We start from the raw sequence: 12994 nt of genomic DNA on the forward strand, positions 1-12994 counted from the left end.
TATTTTACATGAAAATTATATATTAATATATCAAATAAACAAACTCCGAACCATATTTGGATTGGTAGAAAAGGATATGATGAAATAAAATCAGTTTAAATTGTTAAGAGTTGTTTTAAATAACTTCCTGTAAATTTACCTTGCATTTTGGTATACCAACATCTTTTGTTAGGCTTCCCTTGTGTATTAACTGAATGACTCATTAGGAAGGAAAGCTTCGGTTGCATCCTTTCTATTTCATTTTATGTGGCTCAAGTTATATTTATGTTGGACAAATCTAGTTTTGAATGTTGATCCCCATTTAGTGTATGTGGGTAAAAAAATTATTGCCATCTAAATCAATTGAAATATGATGCACATGACTGGAAGGAGACAAATTGTTACCCTGCTGGTTTTTATGTATGCATGCAATTTCAAACAAGAAAATAAAGCCGGTTCACCTCTGCAGTAACGAGAATAATTGCCAAAAGTGAAGCTCGTAAAATAGAGCTGTCTTACTATTGATCATTTCAAATATTCACAGTATGCTCAAGATAATACGATTGACCCAAGATACAACAGTGACATTGCATCTTTTTCAAATCATCGAGATTTGGATCATTAGAGGGAGAAATGGTATGTGTTTGTTGATAAAATTCAACTTGTAAGAAATATTCATGGATTATTACGCAAATAATACAGTAATGAAGGAATCTGGGTAGGATCAACAAATACTTTTGGTAGTTGATTCTGAGTAGATATCAAATAGAAGGAATTTCATGAGGAAGTTTCTAAGTTCACAATAGTAAAAGTGGGAAACAGTTTAAAAAGACGAGCAAACAAAGAAGAAATTAAGACTGATTGGCTACGCAGAGATCTTCGAAGATCTTCTGATACTATACTAAAAAGTGATAGAGAACAGATTGATTGAAAAAAGAAAGACAGGAAAAATAAAGATAGCTTAATTTCATATGTAGAAAGGATAAATTAACAAACTCACCAAATAACAAGAGGATGAAGGGAAGAAATAAACATAGTAGAAGTATTGTAAATGGTTAATGACTTAATGTACAAAACATACACTGCTACATATCTTAAAAGGTATCAAGCAGTGATAAAAAGTTACGAACATAAGTTCAACAGGAGACAGTTTTTTTATTTAAAAAATGAAGATTGTGTACGCCCATTACTTCCTGAAGGGTGGACCGAACTGAAAGACTTGTGGCAATTGTATTGAATGAATAACTTGAGAGAAAATTGAACGTTATTAATTTAAAAAAACTTGCAAGTAGGTGTCATTTTACAAGTTTACAGATGGAATTATAAAGAACGTGAGAGCAAAAGCTACCACCAATTACCTCTCCTATATCCTTCACCACTAGAGTTGCCAAACCTTGATGCCGAACTACTTCTCCTATATCCATCATCATTGGAGTTGCCAAACCTTGATGACGAATATCTATGATGGAAAGCATCGGCTGACCCTTGGGAATATGAGGCTTCAGGTTGTTGACCCATCCACCCCCTAGAAATTTTAGAACTCCAACCTGGAGTTCGACTTCCACTACCACTTGCATAAATATTAGTGTTTCTAGCAGATGGTGTCCCCGCAGGACTCCAATTGGTCCTATTGGACTTGGAAGAAGAGAATTCTCCAGGGTGATCAGCCATCCAGCCACCTCTGCTCTTGAATTTCATGGGAGATTTAAAGTCTCTATCTTCTGCAGGATGCTCCGTTGTCCAGCCACCTCTGCTCTTCGATTTCTTGGGGGTTGTAAAGCCTCTTTCTTCAGTAAAATGCTCCCCCATCCAGCCACCTCTACTCTTAGATTTCTTTGGGGCTGTAAAGCTTCTTTCTTCTGTAGGGAGCTCCATTGTCCAGCCACCTCTACTTTTTGATTTCTTAGGTGTTGTATAGCTTCTTTCTTCTGTAGGAAACTCCGTCATCCAGCCACCTCTCCTCTTTGATTTCTTAGGTGTTGTAAAGCCTCTTTCGTCTGTATGAGGCCGTTTCTTTTTGTGCGTTTTGCCCATATCGAGAGGTGCAGACCAATGTCCCGTGTATTCATTTTCTTTAAAGGATTTTCTATTTTTTGTGTTCGAGAATTCACTATTCTTCTTCCCAGCCTGTGGAGGAAAACACGGAAGTCAAGAAACTACTTACTACACAAGTGAACATGAATAATAAATAACAAAGAAAAGGCAAAGCTGTATTAATTTTAGTAACCTGACTAAATTTTTAGACTGTACCTTGATAGAATATGTGCATTCTCGGGCAAAATGTCCCCCTTCACCACACCTATAGCACAAAGTAGGTGTGGCCGCACCAGTAGTCTCACTTTGAAACTTTGAACATGCCTGCATCAATTGTACCCTGATAGAACTTGTGCATTCTCGAGCAAAATGCCCTCCTTCACCACACCTATAGCACAAAGTAGGTGTGGAAGTACCCGTAGTCTCACCTTGCAACCTTGAACATGCCTGCATCAATTGATACTCAGATTTATATTTGCCAATAGTTTTATTTGGAAGTAAGCATTTCTTGTTAACATATTATAGCTGAGAAAATGGCCTTGGGCCAAAGCTTTCAAAAATGGCCTTGGGTCAAAGCTTTCAAAAGTTATTCATATAAATATAATATAAATATATATTTATATATATATATATAGATGAGAAAATGACATTCAAGTTCAACCACTCAAAGTTTTAGCTCCCATTGAATTCACTATTTTAATAAAATATATATATATATATATATATATAATAAATATTTTAATAAACTTAACATAATATATTCAGGTATTATTAATACAGCATTTTCTCTCAAAAAAATAAAAAAAAATACAGCATTATATTTTAAGATACAAAAATATGGCAAGCTTTAACCTTACAAGAGGATGGTTGATGGACACTGATAGCCATTGGGACATTAAAAGGTGGAGGGGGTGCTTACATGTGTGTATTTGGACCTTAGCTACTACACTTAAGGCATAAACATTACTACTAAATAACTTTGGTGATGATTGCAAGATGTACATGCATTTGCTCCTTGTTAGTTACGATGCAGCATCCATTCATTTTTAGGGAATATCCAATTCTTAATTATCCTATCATGAATCAAGCTTAAAGATGACCATTTAACTCCAAGTTCTCAGTGGTTCGACCTCCAGTTTTCAAATGTTTTCCCTCTACGTGTAACTAGTGGACTATCCTCCATCTAGCCTACTATTCTTACTAATGCTTCTACAAGACTTCTACATATATACCTGAACCAACAAAGATAAGGCCCTACCACATTTTCTATACCATAGATGCCAATCTAACTTTCATTGTAGCATCTCTGTAAATGTAATGCCTACATCAAGCTTCAGCTTGACTCCGCTACGGTTACCAATACCAGGAAATAAAATTACTATCAATGTAATGTGAGTATAAATTTCAGAGGGAATCAAGTAAGTTTAAAAGGTAGTGTTTAGAATATAATTGTTTCCTTTACGAAGTCCCTTTTTCTGCTATTCATGACCATACATGTCACAGTATTGTCAAATAGCGGCTATAGAGGAGCAGTAGTTTTGTGGCATGGCAGAATCTGAACAACCCGCTATTTTTTGCAATCCGCAATTGACAGCACTGACATTTAAGGGTAATGATTGGAAGAGATTATCAGGATTTTTAGTTTTTATTATATTATGTACACATTAAATGAGATGTTGAACTTGTAAACATTGTAAAGTCTCTAGTGTGGAAAATGACACTGATAAAAAAAAAAAATATATTTCCCTCGTACGAGAAAGTATACAGGAAAGTAGACTACATTATACAAAAAAGAGATGCTTATCTCCGGATCTCCGGAAAGGTGCATAATTATTAAATAATAAAACTTACCGAACCAGTATGACCCATCTGACCACATTTGTAACAAGAAATTTCTCCCGGTGTTGCATCAGCAGCATTGACACAACATAAGTGGCCAAATAGCTTACAGATATAACATTGAATCTCCTAATTAAACAAAAGAAAGAAATAAAGAATCAATAAATGAGAAATTCATATACAATCAATGTAAGCCACTATTCCAATGCAAACTCAACCAAGAACCTTTAGCAAATTTGTAATATATAAGAAAAAGATCAAAACAACCTTGAGATCATCCGGTGAATAATCATTCCTGCATGAAAACATATCATGCCCAGAATTTCCACACTTCAAGCATACCGTCAGACTTTTAGAAGCCCGTGCAGTCATGTGCTTCTCTGGACAGTCTTTTGCACGGTGACCACCTTTCTTGCAGACGTAGCAACTCTGGCCCTACATGACCATCAAGCAGATCTCAGTATACACACCTTTAAACCTTCATAAGCCAATAGGCAAGCAGACATACCTTAGAACATTGTTTTGCAGCATGTCCCAACTCACCACATACATAGCATGGTTTCTTCCGCTTCGCTGCTGTACAGTTTACAGCAGCATGACCTTCCTCGCCACAATTATAGCATGCTCCCCAACTACTATCTGGAGGGTCAAAATATCTTGGACCCCGCTGATAGAAAAGAAACATCGAGTGATATACCCAACTAAGCATTCCGTGTGGTACACTATTTTGAAAATCAATCACATTTCAGATCTAATATATCAATCAACTCACAAGCAGCTTTCGCAGAACCATGTTGTCACCTATCTGATCCACACTCGCTTCCAGTTCCACAGATTCATGCTTCTCTGTAGTTTTGATTATCTCTTCCACCTCTTGCTCTGCAGCCATTAAAACCTACATAGAAAGCAAAAACATTAAAAAAAAAAATCCAAGTGATTCTCCAAGTGGGTGTTGTTTTATTAAGATTTGATTCGTTTTTATTCATTACATAGATTCTCAGCTAAAAATTCCTCGAACTTTTATAGGATTTGATTTGTATACACAGACAATGTTAACTTTTTACACTTACATCCAATTAAATCACTCTGATGCTGCCTTTTTAGGTTAGTTCCTAAAATGTCTCTACAAATCAATTCCTACTTGGCATGATTTGATTAAATGCATTTAATTACACTGTCAGTGCATATAAATTAATCTAAAGTTTAGTTATAAGGTTATCAAATCCATGTTACAATGCAATTTTTATGAACAAATACTTCAATGTTCCAGCTCCAAATTAAATCATAATCTGATTGATATCAAAAGGGATAGTTTGCGTGTGTATTTTAATCTATCATAAAAAATACAGTAAAAAAATCATTTTTTTCAAAAAAATAAATAAATAAATAAGCCAACACATACACTTCGATTTGGCTCAATAGAAACATCGTCGCTTTGCGCCATCAGAAGCTCAGATTTCTGAGGAGGTAAAACGGCGTCGTTAGAGGTGAGTTTCGATTCTCGTGTTCGAAGGGCTTTTTCCACGATCTTGAGACTCAGATCTTGATTGGCTTCTTCATCATCATCGTCGCTGCCGCTGAATACGAGTGAAGGAGTGGAAGCGCGGTCGAGATTGTCGATTGATTCGTGGTCTCTTGCCTTGGCTTTCGACTTCTCCTTCCTCCCTCCCATGCCGCCTAGGGAGTTCCAAATTGAAAAATGAAAACCCTAATCTTACAGCACACCTCAGATCTTCAGTTTTTTTTTTTTAATGAAAGTGTTTTTTTTAGTTTTATTTTTGGTATCCCATAAAAATATCATAGCTTTTTTTTTAGGGGAAATATCGTAAATTTTGTATTCTTTTAAAAATTTTAAGTTTCAATTAAATTTAATAATGTTTTTTACAAATATTCAATAATGTATTGTCCCAAAATTTTGTAAAAAAAATATATATATATATATATATATATATATATATATATATATATATATATATATATATATATGGGTTATGTTACAAGCCACCCTTTGGTGGTGTCTTTTATCAAGTCACACCTTAAGGTGTGATTTTCACTTTTTAGTTATAACTTTGATAAAAGACACTTTCCTAAAAGTAAGTTGGTGTCTTTTCGCAAATGCTCATAGAGTAACTTGATAAAAGACACCTTCACAAAATGTGTCTTCTATCATAACCCTATATATATATATATATATATATATATATATATATATATATATATATATATATATATATATATATATATATATATATATATATAGACGGCTCTAGTTTTTTAGTGAGTAAAACTTCGGGTGTGGTTATGGTGCATAAGACCCCAAGTAAGTCCACTATAAAATCTATTTATTTGTGGGCCTAATAAAGCCCCATATTATAATTTTTTTTCTTAACAATTTATTTATGCAAATTATTCGAAATAGTTTATTTATGCAAAACAACTTATTAGAATGATTTTTTAAAAACCGTTTATTCAAAACAACTTATTTATGCAAAACAGCTTATTCCGATCTCATTTTAAAAAACAACTTATTCAAAATAGCTTATTTATGCAAAACAGCTTATTCGAAACAACTTATTAGGATCACTTTTTTTAAAACCGCTTATTCAAAACAGCTTATTTATGCAAAACAGCTTATTTGTGCAAAACAGCTTATTTATACAAAATAGCTTATTCCGATTTCATTTTAAAAAACAACTTATTCAAAACAACTTATTTATGCAAAACAACTTATTCAAAATAGCTTATTTATGCAAAACAGCTTATTCGAAACAACTTATTTATACATACAAAACAGCTTATTTGTGCAAAACAGCTTATTCAAAACAACTTATTTATACAAAACAGCTTATTTGTGCAAAACAACTTATTCAAAACAATTTATTTATGCAAAACAGCTTATTCAAAACAACTTATTTATACAAAACAGCTTATTTGTGCAAAACAGCTTATTCAAAACAACTTATTTATACAAAACAGCTTATTTGTGCAAAATAACTTATTCAAAACAGCTTATTTATGCAAAACAGCTTATTCGAAACAACTTATTTATACAAAATAGCTTATTTGTGCAAAACAGCTTATTCAAAACAACTTATTTATACAAAACAGCTTATTTGTGCAAAACAACTTATTCAAAATAGCTTATTTATGCAAAACAGCTTATTCAAAACAACTTATTTATACAAAATAGCTTATTTGTGCAAAACAGCTTATTCAAAACAACTTATTTATACAAAACAGCTTATTTGTGCAAAACAGCTATTTTGCACAAAATAAGCTATTTTGAATAAACTTTTTATGAGTTAGAGAGAGAAATGAGTATGGATTATGAGTTTCTTTACTGGAACGTTGTTTAACATGTTATACACTGAAATTATTATTGAAACCATGATTATGGTTTAATGGTTTTGATAATCATGTATGTGAAACCAAGATAAATGTGTAATGGTTTTTAATGAAATTATTATTGTTAGATGGTTTTGAATAATGATTAAGATGTTATACACTGAAATTATTACTGAAACCATAATTATGGTTTAATGGTTTTGATAGTCTTCTATGAGAAACCAAAATAATTGTCTAATGGTTTTGCTATGGCTATGGTTTCTGTAAGTTGGTTTCAAAACCATTTTGCTATGGAAATGGTTTCTGTGAGTTGTACTCCAAAACCATTTTGCAGTGAAAATGGTTTCCGTGAGTTGTACTCCAAAACCATTTTGCAGTGAAAATGGTTTCCGTGAGTTAAACTCCAAAACCATTTTGCAGTGAAAATGGTTTCCTTGAGTAATGCTAACACCAGATCCGAACCGGATTGATCATAAACAACACAATTCATCACAACATTCTCAATAATACTGGTTGTTTATAGTATCTATCATATTATATTATTCATCTTATTTAATTTTTGGCCCAATAATGTTCAATTTAATTTAATTTTACTAAAATTAGGGGTATGGAATACTGAACCATAAGTACGGTTAACTGGTTTTGATAGTGTTCTATGTGAAATCAAAATAACTGCCTAATGATTTTAAATGAAATTATTAATTTGTTTTAAACAATTTATCTTCTAGAAAAAGAAAACATACTTTTGCTTTATTTTATCTTTGTTTTTCGTGTTAAACCTCTCGAGTTTCTACGAAAAGTGACATAATCAATTGGTTGTGTCCTTTTATAGTATCTATCATAGTATACCATTCATTTTATTTAATTTTTGACCCAAGAATGTTCAATTTTATTAAAATTAGTTTTCAATGTAACCACTTAATAGTACACATTTTGATAGTTTTCAATGTGAAACCAAAATAATTGTCTAATGGTTTTGTAATAAAAAAAATATGATAAACATTAAAATCATTATTAAGTAACCACTTAATAGTACACACTTATAACCTATTAAATAATTGTCAAATGGTAAATAAAATAAAAGAATAGTGAAAATTATTTTTGATAAATGGTTTCAAATAAAAACTATTACTGAACCCATAAGTATTGTTCAATGGTTTTGCTAGTGTTTTATGCGAAACCAAACTAACTGTCTAATGGTTTTGTAACAACATATAATCATGAATACGTAACAACAAAGAATGTGAATGTTATAATTTCCAATAACAAGTGCTCCACAACAAGTGCTCCTAAAAGATGCTAGCTATGTCAAAAATGCTAGCTATGTCTTCCGCAACATCAACTTGTGGTTCCAACGCGGCCAATCTTTGTTGGATCGCTTAATAGAATCTCTGGACTAAAGGACCATTTGCTAGATTTCATAATTCCAGTGAAAACAAAAATGAAATAAAGGAATGGAACAAATGAATGAGATAAGTATGTTTGTATTGATGTATCAATCTCTTGTGGAGCAGCTTCGGTAGTTGATTCTTCTGCATTGGTTTCTTCTTCACTAATATCAGAAGCTTCAACAGTCCTCGTAACCCATTCCTTCAGAGGTTCTTCATTCAAATCAAGCCTTAAAATACCAGCAAATATCCCACCTAAGAATGCCACTGGTTCCTGCAGATTAGAAATAACAAAAGTTTGAGAAAAACAAAATCAAATTTTTAAAGCCAAGCAATGAACGTTCCTGTGGGCTGAACAGAATGCTTTTCAGCCTATCGAATTTTGATAAAATTGAATGTAGCTACTAGCTACATCATAAGAACCAGGGATAGTAAGTCAACTTACCATCCAGATAGCAACTTGTTAACATATTAAAAGACAGAAGAACTACATTTAAATATTACATGTATTGATAAAGATAAAAAATACATTATAATCTACCTATCTACAAGAATTTTCATATAGTGTTTTGGAGAGATTGTAGTTAGCCTGGTCTAATGGGTTTCGAGCTACTGAGTTCAAAATAAAGAAGTGAGTGACATTTTAATAATTTTGTGGAAAAGAAAACATCAAAACCCATCTAAATCTGGATTAAAACAAAATCAACTTGCTTCTCAGAAGCAAGAAACATAGAAACTAAGAAAAAGAGCAAAATCACCAAACAAATAACAGATCGAATCAACATCACACAAATCCGAAGTAACAACCAAATCATGTTCAGCACCACCTTTGTTCTTGCTTTTTCATACCAAAAAATTTTGAAAATAAAATGTAGATCTAGGCTTTGTGTATGTGTTTTGGTGAAAACTAATTACAGATCCGAGTAGAGAAGAAGAAGAGGAGTCTTTCGATGTAAAAAATTTTCGGAAAAAAGTAAAAAAAAAACTCCGGCACGGCGGCGCTACGGCCAGCCACCGAGCCGGAGAAACTCCGGTCGTCTTCTTCCATCTTCCGTCGGATTGTTTGTTTGAAGAGAGAAGGGAGAACTTCTCTCTCTAAGAGAGAAGGGAGAAGGGAGTCTCTTGATGGTTACATAAGAAAATGTAGAGAGAAGCCTAGGATTATAACACCTGTCCTTGATCTAATGGTTCTGATTTGCTTATGCACCATGCATAAGGAAATCCTTATGCATAATAACTTTTGCCTAAAACTTCATCCTCTCTTTCTCGTTTGTTTATCGAAGTGGTGTGGTTTTAGATCATTTTTGACATGAGAAATGCTACCAATACATATTTTAATACACACTTTTGAACACGTTTTCTTTGATTGGTTAAAATTCACATGGGTCCCTCCAAATCATGTAGGTCCCATATAAATTTGGTGAGTCTCATGTGAATTTTAATCAATCAAAGAGAGTCTGTTGAAAAGTGTGTGTTAAAATATGTGTTGTTACCATTTCTCTTTTTGGCATATAATCACTTTTTTTCTACTTTCTTTCAGTCTAGATAAGTGGTTTTCATATATATCAAGTTTTTTCTTGTGTTCTTTCGTGATTTGCCCGTTTAAGTGTGACGTTGTGTTGTTCGTCGTCTTGTGCGGCGTTGTTTGATTTTGCGTTTTGGCATGTTGTTCGTTTGATTCTTATTGAAAGATCATCTTTAGTCAAGTACAGATTCAATCGATGATTCAGGCGTCTACATTGTAGGTCTGGAAGCATGTATATTTTGGTGACTTATATGTTATCATATTATCTGTAAGCATTTTGTCGTTATATGTTATTAACTTTGGTGTTGTGAGTTTGCTCACATATTCGCCCTTTGCGTTTTGCGTAAATGTATATCTCATGTTCAATTATGTTTGTTTTGGATAGATATTTTATGGGTCGTGTTATGATTGTAATATTGGTCATTCATTATTTAAAGGGTAGGGTGGGGTTGTCTTTAAAATTGAAATGGGTAAAATGTATGATTGTATGGCTTAAGGTCATGACGATAAGACTTATTATTGTTGAAAAAAAGTGTGATGGATTATGATGTGCGTTGAGTTGGTGATGTTCTCAAATGTATTTGACCAAGACTTTGAAAGGCTCATTACACCTCGAAGAGTCTTAAGACAATGAGAGTTAATACATCATTAGAGCATCCACAATCGATACATCAATTTTTAGACACTTGAATGAGTCTCACATGTATACATAACTCATTTATATTTTTTGAACAATAGTACCTAATAAGTATTTAAACTCTTCAACCTATCATCTCATATAAATTTCTTAAGACTTGTTATTGTTGGAAAAAAAGTGTGATGGATTATGATGTGCGTTGAGTTGGTGATGTTCTCAAATGTATTTGACGGAGACTTTGAAAGGCTCATTACACCTCAAAGAGTATAAAGACAATGAGAGTTAATACATCATTAGAGCATCCACAATCGATACATCAATTTTTGAATACTTGAATGAGTCTCACATGTATACAAAACTCATTTATATTTTTTAACAGTAGTACCTAATAAGTATTTAAACTCTTCTACCCATCATCTCATATAAATTTCTTAAATGAGACCCAATAATCAACTATAAATTGATTTATATCATTGCATTTTAATTTTTTAATATTATAAAAGTGTGGGTCCCACTTAAGATTGGAGTCTTAAGTGAAACCTTGGGTCTTATAAGACTCCAAAAACTTTCTCCCTAATGGGGTACCTAATAGTTACGAAGTCTTAAAAGTTTGAGACTCCCATATCTTCATTTTATGGGCCCAATGTATCACTTCCTTGATTGATAAAGTCGAAGTACTTCTTCCGGTCTTATTTATAAGAAAAGTTTGACTTTTTAGATTCATTGAGTAATTGATGTATCTTGTCTAGAATATATACCAAATACATCATTGATGCAATGAATCAAAAAAAGTCAAATGTTTATATATGATAATTATATGTTGGTTAGGGGGATATGTAGATAAGCTCATATTTTAGTTGTAGATGATTATTGCTTGTTTTTTAGAGCTTCTCGCAAAGAGTCGTAGGCTTTGAAAGTATTTTATCAATTTACGAGATTGCTTTCGAACAAGTTAATTTTCAAAAGTCTAAAGAGTTTTATAATATCAATGTGGGCACAACTACGTGTGAGATTAAGCTCATATTATACACTTTAATGTTTGTTTGGGGTACTAAAAACATAATATATTGGTCATTATTTTATGATTGAGAAATGAAAGAAAAAACTTGCCTAAATTCATCAAAGACGTGGAAAAGAGTAATTGTCGGGGAAGGAGAACTATGTTTAAACCAAGTAATGATAGGACTAAGCAAAAAAGGATCGCCTGCTCGGAACTCGATAAATCTAAAACTGGATTAGTGGTGTCGGTCGATTTGTAACAGGCCACGGGGTCTTGAATAATAAAAACTAGTCATGAGTGGGTTAGTATGGCCAACCAAGTTCTGGAAAATCCAAATCACTGGTTCTCGGACCAGCCCGAACTATGCTATGCGATATAGAGTGAGACTCGCAATGAGCCAACTTTCTATATCCTTTGTTTGACCACAGTGTTCGAAGACAACTTTATGTCACACTTTTCTATATATTTTGCCACTTCATTCCACATCATTTCCCTTCTCCCAGTGTCTCATCCCAATCAAGTCGCACAAAGCCTAATCTAACGAAAATCACTTTTTCCTCTCTGGCTCATGTTTCCTCTCTCCCCATGAAAAACAATTTTTGCCTCTCTATAATCTCAAAGTTGAAGATGAGCAGCACAAAACCTCGAAGGTTTTGCACGAGTGTTTTGCCCTTAATGGGTTATTGATTACCACCGTTGCTCGTTGTGTTCTTCTGTTGACCAACCTGCTTAAACCCACCCATACTACGTGTTCTTCACATAAACCACTACCCAGCTCGAACCGAAGCCTTAAAAAGAAAAAAAAATGGGTTCATGTTTTCCATCTTCAGTTTCATTGAGATGAGCTACTTTTCAACCGAAAACGACAAACGTTCTAGTTTGGGTAAGGATGTTATGATTAAGTGATTGCATCTTTGTTTTGATAGTCTCCTTAAAAGTGGTAAAGTAGCTTTGCAACATGCTTGTTTGGTTGATTCACAACGTCCACTATTAGCACCCTATTTACCCTAATTATCGAAGCGTGATGTTATCAATAAGTTTAACTCGTGACGATGTCCACGAAGATCCTCGTTGCTATTCCCAAGTACGAGTGTGGCAAACTCAATCAGTGAGATGAAAACATGTGAATAACTACTTATTTACCAACCCAATCTTTTCTAATGAGTATATGGTTGCCACTACCCAATATTCACGATGACTAGGGTTGTGTGGAAAAACATGAACATAGGGTGATTGAAAAAATATAT

At 33.2% G+C, this 12994-nt stretch overlaps 1 protein-coding gene across 1 annotated transcript; it reads right to left on the minus strand.

Moving 5' to 3' along the window:
* Window positions 1-1225: 1225 nt before the first annotated feature.
* On the minus strand, window positions 1226-5575 carry LOC146940512 (uncharacterized). Its single transcript, XM_085754200.1, has 7 exons — window positions 5255-5575; window positions 4625-4747; window positions 4361-4519; window positions 4120-4287; window positions 3865-3981; window positions 2230-2460; window positions 1226-2106 (listed from the first exon to the last, which is right to left on the minus strand). Exons 1-7 carry the CDS (start codon window positions 5522-5524, stop codon window positions 1324-1326), a joined length of 1851 nt encoding a protein of 616 aa, XP_085610326.1. The 5' UTR covers window positions 5525-5575; the 3' UTR covers window positions 1226-1323.
* Window positions 5576-12994: the final 7419 nt, after the last annotated feature.

Source organism: Medicago sativa, chromosome 3 (genome assembly GCF_051527215.1).
Source record: "Medicago sativa cultivar Bolivia chromosome 3, Bolivia_mono, whole genome shotgun sequence".
NCBI classification, from domain to species: Eukaryota; Viridiplantae; Streptophyta; class Magnoliopsida; order Fabales; family Fabaceae; genus Medicago; species Medicago sativa.

Bases quoted from the DNA above. Each gene is read 5' to 3' on its own strand.
- LOC146940512 (XM_085754200.1), bottom strand. From the start codon at position 5,524: ATGGGAGGGAGGAAGGAGAAGTCGAAAGCCAAGGCAAGAGACCACGAA. The intron at 2,461-3,864 runs GTAAGTTTTATT...CAATTGATGCAG, and splicing joins AGATGGGTCATACTGGTTCG to GCATGTTCAAGGTTGCAAGG. The intron at 2,107-2,229 runs GTACAGTCTAAA...TTTCCTCCACAG, and splicing joins AATGCACATATTCTATCAAG to GCTGGGAAGAAGAATAGTGA.